The sequence below is a fragment of the Capsicum annuum genome, chromosome 3, assembly GCF_002878395.1.
Source record: "Capsicum annuum cultivar UCD-10X-F1 chromosome 3, UCD10Xv1.1, whole genome shotgun sequence".
In the NCBI taxonomy this organism is placed as follows: domain Eukaryota; kingdom Viridiplantae; phylum Streptophyta; class Magnoliopsida; order Solanales; family Solanaceae; genus Capsicum; species Capsicum annuum.
In genome coordinates this window covers 14,219,805-14,244,975 of record NC_061113.1, presented here as the reverse complement: position 1 = coordinate 14,244,975, position 25,171 = coordinate 14,219,805, and the positions used below count along the sequence as shown (strand labels likewise).

General features: G+C 35.2%; 1 protein-coding gene across 27 annotated transcripts; it reads left to right on the top strand.

The window, feature by feature from the left end:
• Window positions 1-4,884: 4,884 nt before the first annotated feature.
• On the top strand, window positions 4,885-19,516 carry LOC107864184. 27 transcript variants are annotated; one of them, XR_007053411.1, is made up of 6 exons: window positions 4,952-5,355; window positions 5,703-5,887; window positions 16,619-16,707; window positions 18,146-18,282; window positions 18,644-18,810; window positions 18,885-19,516. XR_007053411.1 is itself a non-coding variant. In XM_047409092.1 (5 exons), exons 3-5 carry the CDS (start codon window positions 18,171-18,173, stop codon window positions 19,246-19,248), a joined length of 573 nt encoding a protein of 190 aa, XP_047265048.1. In that variant the 5' UTR covers window positions 4,951-5,887; window positions 16,619-16,707; window positions 18,146-18,170; the 3' UTR covers window positions 19,249-19,516. The 27 variants fall into 27 exon arrangements, 4 of the variants coding, with proteins under 4 accessions (XP_047265048.1, XP_016565960.1, XP_047265047.1 ...); XR_007053415.1 differs by having other exon boundaries at window positions 4,951-5,291; window positions 18,647-19,516; XR_007053416.1 differs by having other exon boundaries at window positions 4,951-5,887; window positions 18,149-18,229.
• The last annotated feature ends 5,655 nt before the right edge of the window (window positions 19,517-25,171 follow it).

The following is a 25,171-nucleotide window of genomic DNA, read 5'->3' as shown; positions in this document are numbered from 1 at the left end:
TGAGGATATACCACAGAAAGTAGAGAGTTCAATACCTTAATATCTTATATGAAAGAGAAATTCTTAAAAAATATGTTAAATCATACAATACATGAGCAATCTATACAACTTCCTTTCTGTATCTTTTTTAAACAACTTCACTAACCTGAACCTGATTATAATTTCTTTATCCGGTAGCAAATCTCGAAACTGAAAACCAGAAAAATGGGTTAAACTCAAAACCCCCCATCAAAACTAAACAGAATACCTTTGAAATCTGTCAATATACGATTCAAATGCCAACACGGCCTCTTTACAAATTTTTTTATCAAATTCAATATCTGAAATTCCTTTCATTCCTTTACTCTAATTTTCTCAGCACGGGCATTTTTCACTACTGCTCGTCTCAATAAAATTAGTGGCCTAAAGCCAAACTGCCTTAAATATATAAATATACACACAAAGTTGTTTTTTTGTCGTTGTATATTGATTTTTTTGTGTAATATTTTTAAAAGACACGTGACCTTTAGCTTCACATATAATATGATTATTAATAAAAGATCCATTCTAGTTAATAAGATGTTAGTCATTTGTTTGCAATATATTAACTTGGATGTTATTGCTAAAACATTAATTATTAATATGAAGTTTGAGTTGTTTAATTCAAAGTTCTAAAATATTTCTCGTAAAATTAGATAGCTCTTTCTTTTTGTATTTTTTTAGAGAGAAGTTTTAAAGAACCCCTTGAAATTGTAAGATTTTATTTAGTGAATACCTAAACTACTGGTTTTCTTAAGCCCGTTCCCCACCCCCCACTCCCACCCCCACCACCAGGACTTGTTATTTCAATACATCGCATACCTCCTCGTAGTTCAAAGACCACAATCCTGTAAAATACGCACGTATATGGTGAAATTTTTGCCTATGTATATGTCCACTAGGATAAATAATATAAGATCCATTTCCATATTTATCATATATCAAAAATCACTCACTTTCAATCCCTAAAAATTTTTGTGTAAGCTTTTAGGGAAGAAGAAGGGTGAAATTTTTGAGTCTTTTTTGCTCCAAAATAGAGAAAAGTTGAAGCTTTGAAGGAATATTTATTTTTGGATTGAATTTTCTTTGATTAAGTTATTATCTTAAAAAGTATTTTTTTTATTTTCTTTGTGTTAAAATATGAGGTTGTTTTTTCTGTTTAGTGTTTCATACTAGATTTGAATTACTGTTTTGATTAAGGATTTGATTTAAAGCATATAAATCATATTGAAAAAAATTATTTTGAGAAACTTTAAAAGTGATGGAGGAGAAGGGAGAGTAAATACGAACAAAAGAGAGATGAGGGCCTTGAAACTATGAAAAAAATAAAGAAAAATGATGATTTTTCAATTTTTACTAATGGAATAAAATGATGTGATAAATATTTTCATCCCTCGCGTGCCTTATTGCGTTTGTACTCAGTTTTCATGCCAGGTGAATCACGAGGGGGGACTCGACATATTAGAATAACAAATTTTGAAAGGTTTTTAAGACAACCAATAGTTAGGTGTGTATCAAATAAAACCTTACAAATTTAGGAGGTAATTAAAAAAAAATTCTCTATTTTTCTTACGATAATATTTTTAAATGTAATTCACGATCTTCATTATTATTTCAAGTGAGTAAAAATCAGAAAATTTACTCAATCTTTTTGAGCCTCAAAATTTTGGGGGGCCTAAAGCAAAGGTTTTACTAGCTTTATCCCTGAGTCACCCTTGGTTTACTGCCTTGAACTTCCATATTTGTATTATATCTCCCTTCTTGAAACCATTTCCAATCACAAATGCTTTCCACATTACAAAGTACGTATACTCCTCTTTATGTCGCCCTCCACCACGGTTTAACTTCATCTTCACGATTATATTCCTCCCTTTCATTTCTCGTAGAGAGACATCAATTGACCTTTCCAACTCCAGTTTTTCACGCTGATCATCATTGAGAAACTCAATGACATTCAACCGGCCATTTGTTAGGGAGAGTTTGAATCTATTTACGTCGGAATCTGTCAATGGTTTCTCAATAAAATTGATCCCTCCTAAAGCTGCGTTCCGCACCTCATGTGGGAATTCATCATCATCATTATCATCCAACTCTTGATCTTCCTCTTCGTCTATTTCATCATTATCATTATCAAATTCTTCCACATTCTCTTGTTCTTGGACGTCCGCGTTCTCTTCTTGTTCTTCTTCCTCTTCCTCTACTTTTTCTCCTCTCTCTTCATAATTATGTTCCTCTTCCTTTGCCCTTTACCTCATCATGATTTGCTTCTTGAATATGAACTGGAGGATTTTCTTGTTGTTGAACTACAGGAATTACTTTTTGAACATCCTCTTCCTCTACTTCTTCTCCTCCCTCTTCATTATTATGTTCCTCTTGCTCTTCCTCTACTTCATCATGATTTGCTTCTTGAACAGGAACAGGAGGATTTTCTTGTTGTTGAACTGCAGGATTTGTTTCTTGAACATGACAGGAGGATTTTCTTCAAGATGTTCACCATATGCCCATGCGTTGACGTCAGGCAAGAATGCTATTGTGATCTTTCTTCCCGTTGAATGGCACTCCTTTTTATGGTGGACAAAAGTGAAGGGTGATGGTGAGAGACTAGGAGAGAGAGAGGCGGTGGAGATTTGTAAAAAATACTATATTATATATAAGAGATTCTTGAAAAAAGTTTTGCAACTTAATTCTAATCTTTTTAATTAATTATTTTTATGTCATAATTTTATTTTTTATAATTATTTAATTAATTTTCTAATTCTATAATGCTATGATATTTGGTTGATATAGATGAAGTTACTTTATATTCTTTCTTGTTATGTGGACTTTTGCACTTGGTGCACGTGTCGTAGTATGAGAAGTCATTATTAAGTTTTTTATTGTAATTTTAATTATATAATTAACTATTTTAAAAGAAAAAAATGTGAGTAGGGCAAAGGAAATTGAGGAGATTACAAAGTAAAAAATCAAATATTTACCAACAAAGTGGAGTTTAAATAGTTAATTAATTGAACCATTCAAATTTCCATATTGTTTAACTAATCGATAAATCATTTTTAGAATCATCTTCTATTATAATGTTTTGTTTCTCATACTTATATATTATTTAATCAAGTCAATTGCAAAATATAAACGTTAAGTATCCTTTAATTATTTTATTTATCAAAAGCCAAAATAACTCGGTAGACCCTTGTACTTGGTCTGATTTGTAAAGTGGATACTTCTACTTATACATTTTTCATCTGGACCCTTGAACTCATTAAAAATAAATTTTTTGAACCCTTTTTTTGCATATGTGGCATTAACTTGATGATTGGGCAAAGAGAGTGAAAAACACGCCCTTTTCAGCGAGTGAAGCCAATATTTTTGCCTTTAAAATAATTTTTTTGAAATAATTGTAATTTTTTTTAAAAAAAGAAGAAATTGGGTTATCTTCTTCATACCCCATGCACCAACCTCCCTCTCCCCCATTCCCCCACCTCCAGTCCCTCTCCCCCGTCCCACCCCCCAGACCCTCTCCCTCGCTACCCCCCACCAATTCTCAGCCCCTTTCCCTCGTCCCCGCTCCACCGTCCCACCCCCAGACCCTCTTCCCCGCTAATTGTGTCGATAACACGGTCAAAAATCGTTTAAATTTTGGCAACGAAGATTTACCGGCGAAATTGGACAAACTCAATGTCAATCGATATTTGGGCAAGAAGAGAATGCTACAATGTCAAAAGTCCTAATTATTGATGCTCCAAACGATTTCAGTTTAGAAATTAGGGTTTCTAGCCTCAATTTTTCGATTTCAAATGGAAATGGTGATTTGAGGGATTCAACTCAAAATTGTTAATCCGATTTGATGAAATCAGCTACTGAGAATGTAGAAAAATCAAAAACCCCATCAAAACAACTCCAAACTTATTCAATTGTGATTTTAATAATCCTGTGTGCTGAATTTGGTCGACGAAGTTGTTCCTGTGAACATAAATCAATTGGGGCTATTGAATTCGATTGAAAATGATATGAAAAAGCTCAATTTCACAAAAGCTCCATCAAATTATCCCAAATCTGCTTCTAATTTGAATTCTATGGTTAAGCATCCTCATTTGAACCATATTGTATGCTGGCATGTCTTGTATGTTCGATGGGGGAGGGGGAAGTTATTTAAAAAAAAGGATTATTTTTTATCTGATGTGGAAAATGACATAGAAGCTGATGTGGCAGCGAGTGTGTTACACACACCAAAATAAGGGTTAGAATATTCGTTTTTAATGAGTTCAAGGGTACAGATGACAAATGTATAAGTAGAAGTATCCGCTTTACAAATCAGACCAAATACCAGGGTCCACCGAACTATTTTGCCTTTATTAAATTACTTGTACTTCATGCTTTCTGAAGTACAAGATCAAAAAACTTTAATTTTTTCCTTTGCTACTCACAAGATCAACAAGCTTTAGTTTGACTATCTTTTATTAATTTTTTTAATCATAATTAATTATTTAATTATTTTTTATTAATGAAAATAGTCTTAACAAAATTTTTAATGTGGAAAGTTCAAGAAAGTGATTAAAATCGTCATCACGTCGGTTGAAACCTAAAGGTTCTTCTGGTGGGATTTTGATCCCGTAAAAAAGTATAGATATACCAATAAATGACTCTCAGTTCATTCATATTAAGGTAATTCGGGAGAAGAAGAGCGAGTGCTAATTGATTGATCTCTATGCAAAATCTATGGAGAATCTGAAAGTCTCACCCAAAAAGCATAATATGAATAATATGATAAAATAATTATGTCATCGTTGCTTTTTAAAAGTGGGCGTGTCAAGCTCAAACGTGATAAGTAAAAGTGAGGAAAGAAATAGTTATTTGATTGATGTTAAAGGGTATAATGGTCAATTTATTCAATATACCTGTGTAAGCATGTGTATAACTTCTCTTTAAAGTACACGTGGATTGTACTTTAAACTTGTACATGCTGACTTAGTTATGTTTGGGATTTTCCACTTCTAGAGAAGCCACGTGGCTGTCTATATCCCAATCTCCACCAACAGCCAGCGACCACCGGCCGGTGAAGCCTCTACAACAACAACCACAGCCACCTCCTGCCGACGTTCCCAATGCCAGCAGCAGACGGCGGAGCAGCCATACTTGTCTCCGCTCTCCCCGCCGGCGATCACCACTCCAGCAAGTTCGGAGCCGCCGCTGCCAGTCAACATCACCCCCCGTAGCCCTCTACCGCCGCCGCTACTCCTGTCAAACCCGCCATAAATACATAATCAAATCCATCCTGGGTTTGATTTCATGTGCAATATATTATCATCTTCTATCCTTTCATTTTTTTCTAAGATAGATTTGGTGATTGACGGAACTTGTTTGAGGTTTTTGATCTAATTTTTCATAGTTTGAGTTTGTTAACTTGCTTAGATTACCCTATACTAAAAGCCCTAAATTTTCCTGATTTTCTATGACACAAAATTTGAAAGGCACCAATTTGTTCACGACTTGCCCTCTTTACTTAAATAAATTTGAAATGACTCGGTATCTCAATTATTAATTGATAATATACGTTATTTTTAATTATGGAAGGAAATTAAGATTGATTGGTATTTGCCTTTTCTTTTTTGCCCTTGACTGAATGATTTTATATGGAAATATTATTGGTTGATTGCACCAAATAATCTTCTTCCTTTTATCATCTGCAGCCCCTTTCACTATATATGGACCCTCTTTTCCATTATATTGGACAGACATCTTCTCAGCCATTACTCTCGATAGATATATTTCTCAAGTTCTCTGATGCTGGCTGGATTCTAACAAAGCATTCGGCTTCTCTCATCACCGCAATTACTTTGTTTATGTCTTTTGTCATTTCATTTGCTGCTAACTGGTGAGTTCCTGATCGATGTAATTTTCTATTCCTTGCGTGATAACTCTATGGTGTTGTGCAAACCACTAGAAAGCATGCCTATAGGAAATATTCGGTATTTTGTTTGCTAGCTTATGTTCTTGTTTGTCTTGCTATTGCATCATGTCTCACAGGCATAAATAGACAATTGTGGGATTTGAAGCGTCGCTTAGGAATGGGATAGGACTGCCTACTTTATTTTATTTTATTTAGTATGTAGGAAATTGTTGTACAAACATAATTATTCTGTGTAATAATAATTTGGGGATTGCTCGGAGTGGCGGGGATTTATGTGCTCTATGAATCACATAGGCAAACATAACTTAGGTTTATGTGCTTTACGTGCTCTGTGAACCATTTATGCAAACATAATCTAGGATTTACTGATAAATTTGTTTGACACTTAGAGAGCATGCCTTATGATTAATAATTTATCATTAAAATCAGCTTCGAATGTGTCCCTAACTCGTGATGTATAAGCAGCGCCGGTAGTAATTAAATAGTAGTGTCGTAATTTAATCTAATACAGCTAATCTAATACAGCTGAGTTTCTGGTTCAACGATATTTTCTTTCCTGCAAAAATAAATCTGTTTTGTATTTAAATGACAGATTTTCAATGACATAAATTCGTTTCAGTTTAAATGACAATTTTGGCAATTACATGAATCTGTTTTTTAAGACATAACACCCATAGCAACATGAGCAGGAATTTGCAGCTAATAATATTTCTTTTGGCAACTAAGCTTCTGCAAATCCCAATGTTTCTGTTTTTTTTTTAACACTGATAAGTCAATCTCCATCTTTTAAACAGAATTAAGTATTTTTTTAACAAGGTTTTAGAATGTTAAAACTGTTCTATTTTTTTGGCATGTTTAATTGGCTATTTGACACCTTTCAGCAAAATCTTTGAAGTAATTTTTAACATGTTACTTATTTTAGCAAGTGAATATGTTTTCTAGTGTCCTAAAATTAATTCCCAACATTTTTTACAATATGCTTTGCATAACAAAATTAACGGGTATAACTCCCCAACATATTTACTTTGATGTCGTTTTAACAAATATATGATGCTGTTTTGAAATGGCTTAACAACTCTCTTTCGTCGACAAACGATTATGTGATACCTAGATATCATGACTATAGGTTAACTACATTAAAAAAAATAATTGTTTGTCTTGCATGCTAATTACATTAATCCATTCTTTAATAACCAAGAGGCTAACTTGGGACCATTATGTGCTACGTGACGTCCTATTTGTTTCGCGCTCTGAGTCTTAATTGGAAACATAGCGTTGTTTGTCTAGATCACAAATCCAAATTAGCGAATCGCAATGCCTCTTGGGCGATAAGTGGAATGATAGGCATTCTAGATGCGTCAATTTTATCCTTTCTTTTAGAACTCTTTTAGGTTTGACAACCAGTCTAGGTGGGGGATGGGTAGTCATTCGAAAGTGATGATACCCAACATATATATTGGCTACACAACGCATGACATTGTCACATGTTTAAGAATTTAGCTGTAGGCTAATGCGTCGGATAATGAGTAACAAGTTAGGGTTTTGATCCGAATGAAACCAAAAAAATATTCCTTTGTTTGATTGTTTGAATTTGTTCCTTTCTTACATTTACTTTATGCGTTTATTCATTTGAAGTAGTTAGTTTAATAAGCAGTATCCTTTGTTATAAATTAAGTCATTTCTCTCCCCTCGCTGGTCTTCCTTATATGATTGATTGGTTTTATCACATAGGTAATAGATAGTTAAAAGAATTAAATTACATGTTTCGTTTATTCATGTTTCTCCACTTAGTAAAGTTAATAAACAAGTGACCTTTGCTTATCATATAAAATCCCCACGTAAAATACGAATTCGGTCGGGAACCACATTTGTGGACCTCGAAAGATGCCTAACACCTTCCTTTCAAGGTAATTTGAACCCTTACCTGAATTTCTGGTGAACTAAGACTAAATAACAAAAATAGATTCGTAGTAGCCTAGAATAGTGCCTAACGCACCTTAATTTGTTAGGTGGCGACTCCTCACATTCACTCTTAATAATTTCAAAAGAGTTGTCACATCGAATTTCGCTTTTCACGAGAAAAATGGGACGCGATAATCACAACAAACTGAGTTAAAGCCTTCTAACTAAGAATTTGGTGACCTGATTCTCGTTAAATTTCCAAATCTGCACTCGATCGTTAAAGCCTTCTAACTAAGAATTTGGTAACCTGATTCTCTTCAAATTTCCAAATCTGCACTTGATCCTTAACTCGAAGTTGATTTATTTGTACGAAGTTTTTCCACCCCGACGTAAAGACTTGCGTATGATCCTTGCTATCAGCACCCTCAAGATACCACTTCATCAGCATTTCAAATCTATTATCATCAATATATCACACCAATATGTTTAAAGCATGAGTGTTATTAAACTCTTGGAGATCGTTCTCGGAAAGAAAGTTATAGTTTGATTGCTTTATTGGCAAAGAGAGCCAACCTTGATTAACATCCGTCCTTGTTAAGTCCATCTCAATAATAAGAACAAAAGCTTCCCCATTTAAAGTGGCATTCACCACTTCCGGAGGGACTTCTTTGGCCTCCAATTCTTCCACATTCTCCTCTTCATCATTATGAGGTTCTTGATTGGGTTGATTTGGTTGTTGTTGTTGATTTATAACATCAACTAGTGAAACTTCTTGTTGTTGATTAAGAGAAAGTAATGCAGTTGCAACAATGTTTTCATCGTTTCCTTCCCGTTCAAGTGGATTGGTGGTCATGATATTAGTGGTGAGAGGTGAGGAGGAGGAGTGTACAGTTATAGGAGAGTAAGAGATTTAAATAGGACATTACTTATACAGTCTATGCATGGTAATAGAAAAGGAACAAAGTTTGATATCCAAAAGATTTTTGCTTCTTTACGCATGCAGGATATGTTTTAATTTATAACGATTTTTAAAATTGAGGTATCAAATATTTTTAATTTACAATGGTTTTCAAGATTGACATATCAAATCTTTTTCATTTATAAATATTTTGGACTCCCTCATTTTTTTTTTAATTGTTTGACTAATCAAGGAATTTTAAAAAGTAAAAAAAACACTTTAGAATTTGGTAGTCTTTTAATATATCAAATGGTCTTTAATTTTATATTCAATATGTCATATATAATGTTAACATTAAATAGTAATCAAATAAGGAAAGAAATTTTTAAAAATATATATATTAAAGAAAAAATAAGACAAATGAATTGAAACATATAAAATATTTGTTAAGGATTGTGACATTTGGGAATGATTTATAGATTCGTAGCTCATAGCTCTTTTCTTAGTCACAAGGTACTTCATGAATTTCGCGTATCCTGGCATTTGTTCAAGTGCCTCAACCAAAGGCATATTTATTGTCAATTGCTTGAGCATTGCCCTGAATTTGTTGTATTTTGCATCATCAGCCTTCTTTTTCAATCGTTGTGGAAAAGGAGGTGGTGGTCTTGGGATAGTTTTCAACACCACTTCCTCTTCCTTCTCCGAAGCATTAACAGAACTATCCAGCTTCTCAGACTCCACTGGATTGCTTTCTTCGGATTTATCAACAACTACCTCCGAAGCATTAACAGAACTATCCAGCTTCTCAGACTCCACTGGATTGCTTTCTTCAGATTCATCAACAATTACCTCACCATCTACAGATTTGCCCACAGAAGGGCCAGGTAATATCTTACCACTCCTAGTGGTAATCGCCATACATGAGCCATCATTCCGCGGTTCTGAACCGTATCGCTTGGTAACGTTCTGCTCTTTCTTTGGTTGAATGCAGCGGAAAGTTGGCTCATCTGCTGCTCCAACTGTTCGATGGTAGTGGAGTGTGAGTGCACCAACTAACTGATGGATGTCAGATCGGTCTTCATGGTGGTTACACCAGAGTTGGTGGCCTCAACTCCCTTCAACAATTTCTCCATCATGTCCTCCATGGACATATTTCCAGAGCTAGTTGTAGCAGCTTCCCGATTTCCAGGAGGAACATATAAACCACTCCTGTCATTATTGCTTCTCCAGTTTCCTTGCTCTCTGTCTTTGTAACCAGGCTTGTCATAAACGTTCTGACCTTGATTCCCTTGGTTATTGCCTCGGAAACCCCCTGATTATTAACATAATTCGCCTCTTCTTCAGGCTCCACATCCACTCGGTCTTGAGACGTTACAGCTTTCACTTTCTCAGTCTTCCCTGACAATAAGTGCTTGGTGAGCAAGTCCAACTGAGTCTTTAGATGGGCCATGTCTTGATCCCGCTCCTCATCTCTCCTGCGTTGTTCAGCAGACATACCAACAGAAATAGTGGGCTTGTTACCACAGACTCCCTGGTATGCCAAGCCCAACTCTGTTTGGTCATCCTATTTAGCATATCTGAGGTATCTTGAAAAGACAGATCAACAAATGAACTACCAGCAGCATTATCTACAATCGGCTTTGTTACAAAGTTGAGGGCCCTGTATAAAGTCTCCATCAAGTGTAGGTCTGTCATATTGTGGTTCGGACACTGTGTTAGCTTCTTCTTACATCTCTCCCAAGTCTCATGCAAAGCTTCAGTAGGAAGCTGTCTAAAATTGCTAATTTCGTCCCTCAACTGTACCCTCCTGGAGGGTGGAAAAAACCGTTCTAGGAATGCTTTTTTCAATTGCCTCCAGTGGGTGATGGAATCAGGCGTAAGCTCATTTAGCCACAATGTTGCCTCCCCAGACAGAGAACGGGAACAACCTCAATCGGATAGCGTTCTGGCCCACTCCTGGGTTATCAAAAGGTTTGCAAATGGTGACAAAATTCACCAGATGCAGGTTCGGATCATCCCCAGGAAGGCCACCAAACAACCCCTTCAGATTGAGGAGTTGGATCATAGTACTCGTAATGTTGAACTTGGCTCCAGGCGCCAACGGTGGAGGAATAATTACACTCGTTGCACCTGCCCCGTCTATGCCATCATCATCATCATTCAGATCATACTGGACCGGCTGGTACTCTTGTCTTCTTTGGAACGGAAGGTTCCGGTTAACATTACGTGACACTTGTGCAGCTATGTGCACGCCTTGGGTTACCAGGGTTCAATAACTTCTCGTCCCCCAAATCTTCGTCCTCAGGGTTTGGATGTCGTGCATGTTGCCCGACATTTTGCACATTCACCTAAGCTCTAGCTAAGGCTGCCAGTCTGTCAGCCTCTTGCTGTTCTGCCATTCTTCCTATTCGTTGCGGTTCCGAATTTAGTAGTAATAATGTTTCTCCGGAACTTCTGGTGCTTGGCATACACTATAAAATCCTGCAAATAAACAAAGACAACAAATAAACGTAAATCTAGGAAATTTAACTAACAGTCAATTAACGCATACAAACTTCAGCTTACAACCGTATTCCCCGGCAACGGCGCCATTTTTTGATAATGCTCAAATTACACTCTTGAATGGGTGTAAGCGATCATTGTCAATATAAAATCCAACTAGGTTGGGTCGAATCCCAAAGGGAATATGGTGTGAACTCAAGTTGTTTGTGATTTAATCCACTGATAGTTTATTGTTTCCTGAAATGGGGGGTTTAGGTTTAACAAGTTGTTGTTTGTCACTTTACTTTCGGTGTTTGTAAATCAAGAGTTTGTGAAATAACCAGAATTATGTTCACTAGGGTTTCCGGTACATGATAGATGCTAAAAGTGGTTCAAGATTCTCACGGTGGGTAGGATAACAAGCTATCTTTATCGATGTTATGCTTAAATGTCTCTCGACCTACTTAAGCGTTTAATTCCCTAATCCTCTCAGACTTAGGAAATTTCTATTTACTGCCCAGATTTTACCTCAGGTTAACCAACCTTGTTACAGCGCTGATTATTAAACGAAGTATTTCCGAGTCCCTGTTGATAATTCCCTTCCTACTATATTTGATTTTTTTCTCAAGCAAATCAAAGCTGGTGTGTCTACTGTTGGCCCTGGTCCTCCTTGGACATTGTGCACATTGACTTAGGTAAATAGCCTAAGTTGAGAGTGGCTATCATAGGGGTGTGTGATGCAAAATGAGCATGAAGAGAGGTAGAATAAGAGAGAAGAATAAAAAGTTGGGTGCGGTGAAAGAGGAATAAGAAAAGAGAAAGTTGTGTTAAAGATAATATGATGATTGAAAAGACCGCATCCATCTTGAGCATGTGTGATCAATGAAAGAAGAGGAAGAAAAGAAGGTTGAGAAGTGAAACCCTAAAAGTTTAGTGTAGTGTCAAGGAGGCATAGTCACTCTAAAATATCCATGAATATCATACCAGCCCCTAGCCTACATTACAAGCCTAAGAAAAGCCCTAAAGTGATCCTAACTGACCTACAAGTGATCCTACCTGAAGATTTGGGTACTGACTATAAGGGCAAGCCTATGGCATTTGACATGCAGTGTTTGGAACTTCATTCTGAGAGTGAGACTTGTGATTATCCCTATGTTTATGTATGTGAATTCTGATATGAGTGAACAAAGGATTTCTTTGTTGTGAGGGCACATTGGGTATGTTGCTAAGTCACTGACTTGTTCAGATAGTGTGATCTTGGTATGGCATGATTGTTATTGCTGAATTTTTGCCATATCTTGATGCTTGTGAGTTGCATGGTTGTTCTTCAAAACATCAACAGTGAGTTTTAAATTGACTGACCTTGGAGATGGTGAAATTATTCTGAACTAATATAAGTAGTTAGCTGCCAAATTGTACTTTGTATTCTCTTAGTTATGTTTTGGTTGCTTGAGGACAAGCAATTGTTTTAAGTTGAGGATGTTGATGTGTGAGCATATGCTAACACATTTGAGGTTTTTAACTCTAAATAATTGCAAAGGTCTTGAGCAACTTTAGTTATTTTTGATTAGCTTATGTTTGATTTTGCAGTTTAAGCTGATATGATAGAGAACCAACATGAAATAAAGCAAAGAAGTTAAAATCTGAAGACAAGTGTGGCGGACGACATTTGTGATAAGTCGTCAACCCTGTGATAAGCTATCAGGTTGGTCATCATCAGTAGACAGAGAATTGGCCTCAAGTGGAAGTTGTGACGACATTTTGTGATAAGCCGTCAAAGGTCTGATAAGTTATCAAGAATGCCGTCAGCCAAGGAGAACTGGACGACATTTTGTGATAGGCCGTCGCGTAGCTGATAGGTTATCAAGTTTGTCGTCAGCCTTAAGCAGGAAGAGCCGAAGCTGACGACATTTGTGATAAGTCGTCAGCTTCCTGATAAGCTATCACAAATGTCGTCGGCTAATCCGAAGGATTTCTAATTTTTATTAATTTGTTTCCTTAGTTAGGGTAAACTATTTAAAACTTTGTTTTAGCGTTTTCTAGACATTATTATTATTCCGCACAAGGTCGACACCTTGAGTTTTGGACAACATAGTTTGATATTTTCTCTCTTTACTTCTTGACTTTAACAACACAACTATTTTTGAGAGATTATTATCAATATTTTGAGATTTTTCCTTTGTGATCTAATCTGCGATTCACTAGTTATTATTCATCTCTGTAAGTTGATCTTTCAAATCATGAATTCAATTATGTGTTTCGTTCGTTACATCATGAGTGGCTAAACTCCATTAACCTGAGTTATGGGATCTAGGGTTAGGTCTTGATGAGGTGCTAAGTATTCAAGATTCAAAAGGTGGTAGGATTTCTTGATAATTCTGAAATTTTAATGAACGCCTGTTGTTTTCAAACAGTAGACACACCTGCTTTGATTTGCTTGAGAAAGAAATCAAATATAGTAGGAAGTGAATTATCAACAGGGACTTGGAAATACTTCGTTAAATAATTAGTGCTGTAACAAGGTTGATTAACCTGAGGTAAAATCTGGGCAGTAAATAGAAATTCCCCAAGTTCGAGAGGATTAGGGAATTAAACGCTTAAGTAGGTCGAGAGACATTTAAGCATAACATCAATAAAGATAGCTTGTTATCCTACCCACCGTGAGAATCTTGAACCACTTTTAGCATCTGTCATGTACCGGAAGCTCTAGTGAACATAATTCTGGTTATTTCGTAAGCTCTTGATTTACAAACACCGAAAGTAAAGTGACAAACAACAACTTGTTAAACCTAAACCCCCCATTTCAGTAAACATTAAACTATCAGTGGATTAAATCGCAAACAACTTGAGTTCACACCATATTCCCGGTGGGATTCAACCCCAACCTAGTTGGGTTTTATATTGGCAACGATCGCTTACACCCATTCAAGAGTGTAATTTGAGTGTTACCAATGCATTTCTTCAAAATATAACTTCCTCTTCAGGTTCTTGATTACAATCTGCTAAGTATTTTTTTTCCTCTCTCTCGGATAGAAACATAGACAAGTACTATTTGTTTTTCAAGTTTTCAACTTTAGCATACTTCAATTAACCCCTATCGTTTTAAAGCCGGATGGATTAGCAAAAGGATATTGGAATTATTTTATCCGATCCTTCACTCTGGAATCTGTTCTTGATTTCCGTGTTTTCTGGTTACAGCCTTACAGGACATACTTTTGTTAACTTCACAGAGTTGTTTCATTAATTTTAACCCTTATTTTGAACTCAGAGATGATTTTCTATACTTTTTTTTTATGGATATTTACTTGGTTTACTGAACTCTGTCTATCTGCATCAGTGGAACTTGGAAGACGCTGTTACATTTTGCTTGCTTTAGGTGTGCCCTTTTTTGAGGTGGGTGGGGGTGGCTTATGACGAAACAGAACTTCCATTGGAAAGCTCTATGGTCTGTCCCAACATTTTTGTAGTACAAGATCAACTAAACTTGAATGTATTGATTGATAAGAAGGTTGCTTTGCAAAATGATTGGTGGTCGTTTGGTTAATGTACTACTTATGTGGATTAATATGGGATCGTTTTGTGGTTTCGGTTAATGTGACACATGAATTATTATTTAGTGAATAATGTTTTATAAACTGTTATTCAATAAATTACTCCTTAGTGGCAAAGAAAAGTAGAAAAAGCAAAAATTACTGAAATAGCAGAATCTAATTTGGTGTGTACAGAATGATAAAATAGGAGTGCTTGGAAATATAAAGAATACTATGAAGAGTGTTTTTGGAAAAAAAATTCACCTGCAATTTTTCATGTAAAGATGGAAGGTTGTGCTGTATAGATAGTTAAAACAAAATTGATAGATTACTATGGATGACAGAGGTAGAAGACAAACTTGCACATACTTTTGACCCTGACTTGGTGTTTCTTACAGATGCTTTTTACTTTTTAAGAAGCTATTTATAATGGAGTTTTCTCTGAGTGTACTCTTGCCTCTTATGTTTTGAGAGCAGATTGTAGATCGAGATTGTAGCGTCTAAATCGGATATCCTTGACCTTGAACTGTTTGAGCTACTAAGGGAATAAGAACTTCATCTTACACTCATGGTTAGAAAAGGAAAAAATAATGAAAAGGACGTAAAGGTGGTGATTGCTTCGGTTGTGATACTCAATTTGTCAGATCTCCTTTGAATAGACATATGAACCTGATACAAGAAAACCAAGGGATACACGAAATTACACTCCAAACAGTCCACAAATCACAAGATTCGAGGACCTATTGGAGACTAACTCTCGGATTCACTACAACACACAATGACGAGATAGAAAGGTGTGTTTTCAACACCAAAACAGCAAAAACGACAATAAGATGAGAACAATATGATAAGAACAAACAACAAGAGAAAACAACTCACGGGTTGAAGATTACAAGATACACAAACGGTTACAAGATTACAATAAACAAAAGGGATAGATAGTTAGACCTTGGTTGGTATAATCTTAAGAACCCAAGAACAGGTGATACTCTTGAATCCTTAACTCTACACACAACGGTTAACCTAACTCCTACGTTGACACAAGAGGGACTTTACCTCCTCTAAACACCAACGTCTCAAGCCATGAATGCAACACTAGTGATTCCACACTAGTATCACCCTAGTTTCAGGTTGCCTTCTAAAGAGAAAAGAGGACTTGTCTTTCAAAGTGTTATACAACTTACAATATCATCAAAGTCTAAGACAAAAATGACCTACAATGTTCTATTTATACTAGGTTACAACTAGAATTCAAAATGACCAAAAGGCCCTTTAATGAAAAGCCTCAAAATGTCGTCCATGGAGTGTAGTGTAGGTTCGGTTTTGGTGTGTGTTTTAGGCCCTCTTTTGCATTTTTCTTGCACACTCCAAGCCTCGGGTTCATTACACTTTCACACGTCCATCCTCGTGATCGTACTTGTATCAGAACTAGAAGGACATTTCCTTTGTATTTTGCAGTTCATGGTATTTGGTAACATGTAGGGCTTTGTACATAGGTTGGAGCTTCTAGTTTGGTGGGTTGGGGGGGAGGTGTGTGCTTTTGGTTTGTTTGTATATAGTATTTCCTTGTGGGTGTTGTATCCCTGTTATTATATCTTGTTGCTTGTTATATGACGATTTTATTTACTGTCATTGTGTCCTGAGTCGGGGGTCTATCGGAAACAGCCTCTCTACTTCTTCGGAGGTATTGGTATGGATTGTGTACGTTCCACCCTCCTCAGACCCCACTATGTGCGAATATATTGGATTTGTTGTTGTTGTCTTGGATAGAAACATAAGTTGAGTAGCTAGATTTATGAATAAGATCGATCAGAATTCATCCCGCAAGTCAATTCTCCATCCATGTTTGCATCATATTCTTGATTATTTTTTTTATACTTGTAGGTGTTCTTGACTTGGCTTGGTTGATTATCTCTTTGTGCATAATGACAGTGTAAATTATCATTTATATCATCAGTTTAAATTAAATTGAGGTAAAAGGATTGCTATATATATATATATATTTGGCAAAATGATCTTCTGGACCCCTGTACTATGTCGGTTTTGTAAGTTGGACACTTCTACTTACATGTTTGTCATCTGGACCCCTGAACCCACTAAAAACCAACATTTTAAACCCTTTTTTGGTGAGTGTAACACACTCTCCCCCACTTCAGCTGCCATGTCAGCTGCCACACCTGACACGTCTGCCACGTCATTTAAAAAAAATATTACATTAAATTTCAAGTCATTTTTAAAATGCTACATAACAAATTAAATATTAAAATTAATTTAATTAAATAAGAAAATTTTATAAATTGTAGAAAAATTTGAATAATCATGTTTTTATTTTTTCTCACAAATTAAACATCAAATCCATTCCAAATAATTAAAATTCTTCTCTAACTAATTTAAATTTTTAACTATAAATTCATATATACAAACATAATAAATTTTTTATTTTTAAATTTGAATATTTTTAACAAATTCACAAAAAGTTTAATTTTTTTCAAGAGAAATTCACTAATTTTTTTCAATATTCACTATCACTCACTTTCAATTTAAATTGAAATTTTAATCCCCAAAAAAATAAAAAGATTTCAAATTTTAATTTTAATTAAAAAAAATGAAAAGAATTGAATTTAGAGGGAAAATTAAAATAAAAAGTGAAAGGGGGGGGGGGAGGGGCTGGAAGAGTGTTGGGGGGGGGTATGGGGGGGGGGGAGGGGTTGGACGGGGCTGGTGAGGTGTGGTGGGTGGGGTGGAAAGGTTGGGTAGGGTGGGGGTGGGGAAGGGCTAGACGGGTGTTGGGGTGAGGTGGGAAGGGGCTGGGTTGGGTGTGGTGGTGGGGACGAGCTGGGGTGGGGAGGAAAAAAATATTTTTATTTTTTTTAAATTTTTAAAAATATTTTTAAATTAAAAAAGATGGAGGGAAAAAAAAGGATCCTTTTTAATTTTTTTTTAAATTTTTAAAATATTTTTTATTATTTTTAAAATTTTAAAAATATTTTTAAATTATTTTTAAATTTTTAAAAATATTTTTAAATTTAAAAAGATGGAGGAAAAAAAAAGGAAAGACCTTTTTTTTATTTTTTTGAATTATTTTAATGTAAAATTGGCCAAAAATTGACCCCCACTCACACCCCCAGACGAGTGGCTACACTCTCGTTGTCCTAGTTACCATGACCTTGCCACATAAGCAAGGTCAACGGTCAAAGGGTGCAAAATATTGATTTTTGATGGGTTCAAGGGTATGACACAAACATGTAAGTAGAAATGTCCAACTTACAAAACCGACATAGTATAGGGGTCCAGAAGGTCATTTTGCCTATATTTTTTAAACTCTTTAACTTTCAGATTATATATTTTTTCAGCTTCTGATTTCCCAAGTTGTGTTTTCACCAAGGTAAATCTCTGTTTTCTTTTTAACAGCAGTTTGCGCTCTTGATTCCCAGCAATGACGTGCTTTAGTGACTGTGAGACGCCAAACGCTTGCAATGAGGTCATGGATAATAAGTAAAATTCATGTGTCAACGCTCTCACCTTGAAAGTTCATTCTCCGATGATTGGTGCCTTCCCACTTCTAATTTTTTTTTTTTTTTTTGGTTCCTTTCAAACTATTGTATAATGATGAGCTTTTTTTTTTCTAAGCTTGTATTCATTTTGTTTGAGTGATGTTTTATATCATTGGTCTTTTATCAACGCTAAAACTGAATGTGCATGCTATATTATACAGTATTGACCCAATAAATTGCAAATAATTATTGTCTATGTGGTAGATATTGAATTCTTTTGTAGTTTTTGTGTCCTTGCTTATTTATACTTTGAATTTGAACTTAGTAAATATCATTGACTATTGAGGTTTATGCTAGAAAAAAATGAACTATTAAAGTTACAAATCAAGTATCTAATATTTTGATGATATTGCAGCAGCCTAGCAAGAAGAAAATATCAGTAACACAGAGGAAAAGAAGTAGCATAGAGGAAGGGGAGGAGAAAGGGAATTGTGCAACTATTGACTACTTCAATAAGCTATCTGCTGATGTTATAACCTCTCTTTTTCTAAGGTGCCCGCTGAGGTCATTATTCATGTTAAGGTGCACATCCAAGTACTGGAATGACTTTATTATTAGTCCGTCCTTCCTTCATTCTCACCTCAGACAATCAACAGAAAATGCCCCCAACTTCTTTTTATGGAGAAGAACTTCTTGCACCGATCAGAAAGGTCCAGGCTGCGATTTGTTTCGGTCGACATGGATGGAAGCACGGAGGAGCTATACACTGCCACAGTCCCTGATGGGCAACTTGCTTGTAGCACAATGCAAGTATGCTATGATTTGGTTTGCCTTCCAACGGATTGTCGTGCTTATTTGTGCAATCCTGCCATGCAACAATTGTGTGAATTGCCGAAATGTTCACCTTCTGCTACCCCTGGATATTACCATTTGGGGTTTGGATATCTTCAGTCAAGGAAGGACATTTTTTCTGTAGGGGTCCCCGGTGTCTTCCTGGCAAACTTCAGCTTGCTCAACTAAAATGTGAGGTTCTTACTCTAAATAGGGTTGGTGACATTTCTTTGAATAAATGAAAGAAATTTCAGACACATCTTCTGATCATCCGTGCTTGCCAGGTCTGTTAGTTAATGAATGTATGTAGTGGTTGACTCAATGTTTTCCTTATGCCCATACTAATTGAATTATTTCACTTGACTTTGAAAATGAAAAATTAATGACTGTACACCCCATTTGTAAGTATTTTTGGCCTGGCTCTAATGGATTTGAAAGGGATGCTTTGCTTGCCGGACGCACGGCGCTTTCGTAGGAGTTCAATTCTAGGCCGGATACTCAAGGATTCTTCCAACTCTTCTTGGGCTTTCACCCCTTTTTTGTGGTTCAACAAGTTCTTGCAAGAATACATCCACTTTTTTGGCCTCTAATTCCACAATAAAGTCATTTTTTTGATAACAAGTAATCGTACACTTAGATTTGATATTCTTGAGGTGAGTTAGTTACCAAAGAAAGTGGTTGAGGTGGATGATATTCTTGAGGATTGTGATGAAGTTTGTTCTACAACTAAGGGAAAAACATGATCATTCAAGAAATCAACCATTACAGTTGGTGATCAACCAATATAACACCCTCAGTTCTCAATGCACTTCTTTTCATTTGATGATGTAGAGACAGAAAAATGCACTTCTTTTCATTTGATTACATAGAGACAGAAAATTGGAGTAATTCTCCTTACAAGCTCTCCGAGAAAAAAAAAAAAAAGAGATCTTTTGTTTCTTAATTCTTATTATGTCTTATCATTTGACTTTTTAATTCTTATCGTCTCTCTATCATTTGTCTAAAGTCAAATTTTAATATTTTAATATGGAGCCTTAAATATATGCACATAATAAAATTATTATTAATAATTTAGAGCTATTTTTACTATTTTTTTAATATAGTATTCTTCAAAGACACTAAACATTTAACTTCACATAGTATATTACTATTTATAAAAGAAAGGACTAGTTTTAATTAATAATATGTTAGTCATTTGCTTATAATGCATTAACTTGAATATTATTATAAGAACATTATTTATTAATATGAAGATTTGAGTTATTTAATTCAAAATTCTAAAATATTTGATGAAAAGTAGATAGTTTTTTTTCCTTTTTAATTTAAAATTTGAGAGTCATATTATCTTAAACTAACAGGAACATAAAATAGATTATAATTGATTAATATATTGTTAAAAAATGATAATAGTAAATCTAACATGCACAACACTAAAATAACACTTCCAATAGACCACACATCTGTTGTACTAGGTATGTTATTTGTTGCAACATATAATCGACCTATTGCAACGAATGAGTAAATCGTTGAAAATAATAAAAACAGATCACTAATCTGTTGCACCAGGTAGTTTATCTGATGCAACATATAATCTGTTGCAACGGATGAGTAAATCGTTGGAAACAATAAAAACAGATCACTAATCTATTGCACCAGGTAGTTTATCTGTTGCAACATATAATCAACTTGTTGCAACTGATGAGTAATTCGTTGGAAACTGTCACACCCCTGTTTTTACCGCATCCGACCCCCGCTAGGGAGTTGGTTTTGGAGAAAAATGGGTCTTTCCAATTAAAGTGACGTTTTGAAAAGGGATTATTTTATTTACAGAGTCGCCACTTGGAATTGAGTTTGGGTGTTCCAAGTCACCTTATTGAACCCCTATTCAAAAAGAAAATGACTCTTTAATTTTATTTTTCGATCTGCGAACTAGAAATCCGGATAAGGAATTCTGTTGACCGAGGGGAAGGTGTTAGGCACCCCTCGAGTCCCGTGGTTCTAGCACGGTCGCTTTAATGACTTACGTCCGGCTTAAATTAAAACCCTTTTTTTTTTAGGATTTATAATATTTGTCAACCTAAAAGTTGTTTGCCTCCATTTTCTAATTTATTTTGAAATTATTTACTGACGTGTGGCTTACCGATAGTAGTACTTTTCGGCCTCACCACAAATTTAGGCACGTTTCTCGCGCCTTTACGGCATTTATAAGTCGTCCCTATTTTCCCAATCCAAATATGCACCTAATGGGTTTTAAACCTCCCCAACCCAATTCAATTGGCTTCAAAAGGTAAATTAATTTAATTATAACGAATGGTCGGTAGCAGGGCTTTCCGACTTCATCGTCAATTTTTGCTCTCGTACAAATGATTGTGATGAGTAAACATGTAGACTAGATTGATTCAAACTGGATTCGTAATGACCCCCTAATCATATATTCTTATGATAAAGATATAAAAGCTTGAGATGAATTAAAGTAGTAACACATCAATTTCTCAACTTTGACAAACCATGATATTTGAAAACAAAGAAAGTTAATAATTTCGATGCATGGTTCAACTTAAAACTTATTCGGCACCAAACTGGACTAAGTAGAACCATAAATCTAGATTATTTTGTGGGATATGAAACATCTTATTTTAAAGACTCTAACAGACTAATAAGAGCAAAACTTCAACTCATGAGAAAAAAAATGAAATTTACATCTAAAAATATTGGCTTGTAGATGTGTTGCAGTGCATGTTGTGGACACAATAAAATTATTTATATATAGAAACTAAACCTAAACCTAAACCTAAACTAATTGATAAAAGAATGAAGAAAAAAATTCTAAACCCAAAGAACACCGGACTTTTTTTTTTTTAATTGGTTTTTCTTTTTACTTAACTGACAATCCTTGTCACGCTAGAGCATGGTAGGTGAGATGACAAGGTAAAACAGAATGACATATTAAGATATGACCTAATCATAATTTCCTTTTTTCTAAAAAAAATCTTAGATCATGCAACCCTTTAGGATATTATCCTGATGAATATACAAATATAGACACATGAAACACAAACAATCATAGTATACAAGCCTACACGTCACACATTCATGAAGCTTATACCTATTAATAAGAAATATATTTACTTAGACATGCAATAAAATATAGAACGTGATGATAGTTTATGCTAAATCTAGCGATAGTAATTATGACATGCTTTATATATTACATTAAAACTAATAATAAGTTAGATAGATACAAAAAAGAACTTCATAAAACATTGAAACCGAGTCTTGAATAATTGCAATATAGAATTGTACAAGGATGATTGAGATATACCTTTGAGAAGATCGATTCCCAACGATAAAATTATTGCAATCTACAGATTTTAGGAGTCACGAACTTGAAACCGTGGACGATAAACTCGAAGTTTAACTTGTTGCCTTTTTTTTTTTTTTCTTTTCTTCCGTTGTTTTTTTTTCCTTAGCCGTGTGTGTGTTTGTGTTTTTATATGTAGTGGTATGTGTGTGTGCAGATGTTTAGTGTAGTGTTTTTTGTTTTTTGGTTTCCGTGTGTGTGTATATGTGATATTAGTAGTGCATGTGTGTGTAGTAGTTATGGTAGTGTGGGGGGCATAGTGGGGGAGGTTGATTAGGAGTGGGGGATTGTGGGTGGTTTGGGTAGATTTAGGATTTGACTTTATCTTCTTTTTTTTTTTTTTTTTTTTTTTTAAATAAATAAGTAATAAAAATAAATAAAAACTTATTTTAATATGACTTTATTTTTTGTAGTTTTCCAAACTTTAAAAGCAATCTTGTAAAATAAGATACTAAATGACGTAAAACATTCAGTTTGGTCAAAAATTAGGTGTTTACAGAAACAATAAAAACAGATCACTCATCTGTTGCGCCAGGAAGGTTAATATAACCAATGTGTTGCAACGAATGAGTAATCCGTTGGAAATAGTAAAAACAGATCACTGATCTGTTGCACCAGGAAGGTTATCTGTTGCAACATATAACCAACCTGTTGCAACGGATGAGTAATCCGTTGGAAAAAACAAAAACAGATTACTCATCTTGCACCAGGTAGGATATCTGTGCAACATATAACCAACTTGTTGCAGAGAAAGAGTAATCCATTGGAAACAATAAAAACAGGCCACACATCTGTTGCGCCAGGTAGGTTATCTATTGCAGCCTATAAACAACATGTTGTAGCGGATGATTATCCGTTGGAAACAATAAAAACAGATCACTCATCTGTTGCAAAATGAGTTATTTTCCAAATAGAAGAGTTGTTTATCGCAACAGATGAATGATCTGTTAGATTGTTCATTTGTTGCATCAAATTTTCATTGTTGCATCAAATTTGCATCTGCTGCATCAGATGGTTCATTTGTTGCAACACCATTTTTACCAAGAAAAACAACAAATCAACCCAACACCAACACAACACACACTAATAACATCAATGGTGACCAAAAATCACCAACAAATCGAATCAACAGTTCGACAACAAGAAAAAATGTCAGAAATTAGGATTTTATGTAGTCCACATTTCAAATTTAAGCAAGAAATATTGAAATTGTTAACCAAACTAGATGAGAAGTTGGGTTAAGTTCCTCTGTTTCTTCATAACTAAAAAGACATAACTTTTTACCCGTGAAAGAAGAAACGGAACAACGAAGAACTCGAAGTTGTTGTCGCCAGAGAAGTCTTCACGTCGATTGACAGTTGAAAGTCGAAAAGGAACTCGCCCGATTATTTGTCGCCGGAGATTGAAGTTGCCGGGGATTAAGAAAGAAATTTTGTAGAACTGTTGGTTGGAAGAGAGTTGAGAGAAGTTGTCGAGAGAGAGGAGAGAGACTGGTTGATTTGGATTGAGGAGAGAGTGTGGGTTGGGTTGATTTGTATTTTTTAAAAGATTAGAAAGTTTTGAAAATATTAATCAAGTCCACAATTAACTTAATCAAGTTTCCTAATTATATTTGACCCTTTAAGTTGATCAATGTCACTAATTCTTCATTCAAGACTTAAAAACATCTTTCCTTCAATTTTTTCTGGTAAGTGCCCCTTTTTTCGATAGACAAAGTGATTCGAAAAGATTCATAAAACTAGTGACATTCTAAGTTGCATGGCTTTTTCACTTTAGATGGTGCCCCTATTTGAGATTCTTCAAACCTTCTAAGAACCCATCACACACTCATCGACTTCCACGAAGAGTTCAAATAACATAAGTGCCATCAACAAAATTGACCCAATTGGATTGATTTTTGATAGCCATGAAATATAACTTGAGGGATCGCTTGGTACGCAAGATAATGTGAGACGTGCCATGCTTAATCACGAAATGTTCCACGATGTTATAAAGTAGTGTAGAACCTGTAATCACAATACTAAATTTAGACATCTACGGGCTCCAATTTGGACGCGCACAAATAGGCACTTAAACTTTTATGAAGTTGAATAAATAGACACAAATATCCTATGTGCATAACAAACATTGAACAGCTTACTGAGAACATGACCCTAGACAGGAAGGTGTGGAAGTCGCGGATTAGGGTAGAAGACTAGTGTGAGTGTGTGGGTTGTACCAAGGTGGTAAGAGAGCGCATGTGTAGCCAAATTAGTAATCCTAGGTCTGTGTCCTTAAGTAGGAGCCTCTAGTCTGAAAAGTTTGGGTGTGGTGGATGTCTTTAATCTGGGAGTGTATTGTTACTACTAGGTGGGTGTCCTCTTTCTTATGTCTTATTTCGAATTGCTAGTATTTGCTTATTTTCGTATTTCTTTGTTATTTATTTTATATTTTATGTTTATTATTTCTTATTTCGTCTGTCATCCATCCTGTTTCATTATGGCCTTGGTGTACTATTCTCTATCTTGAGCCGGGAGTTGGAAACAGCCTCTCTACTTCTGCGGAGGTAGTGATATGGACTGCGTACATCTTACCCTCCCCAGACCTCACTTTGTGTGAATACACTGAGACTGTTGTTGTTGTTGTTAAGTGTCTACTAGTGCACATCCAAAGTTGGAAGACATAGATGCAAGTTGAAGCCACGTTAAAAGACACATTTATTTATCTGGGTATACAAACACCTGAACATTCTTTTTCAACAACACTGGAACA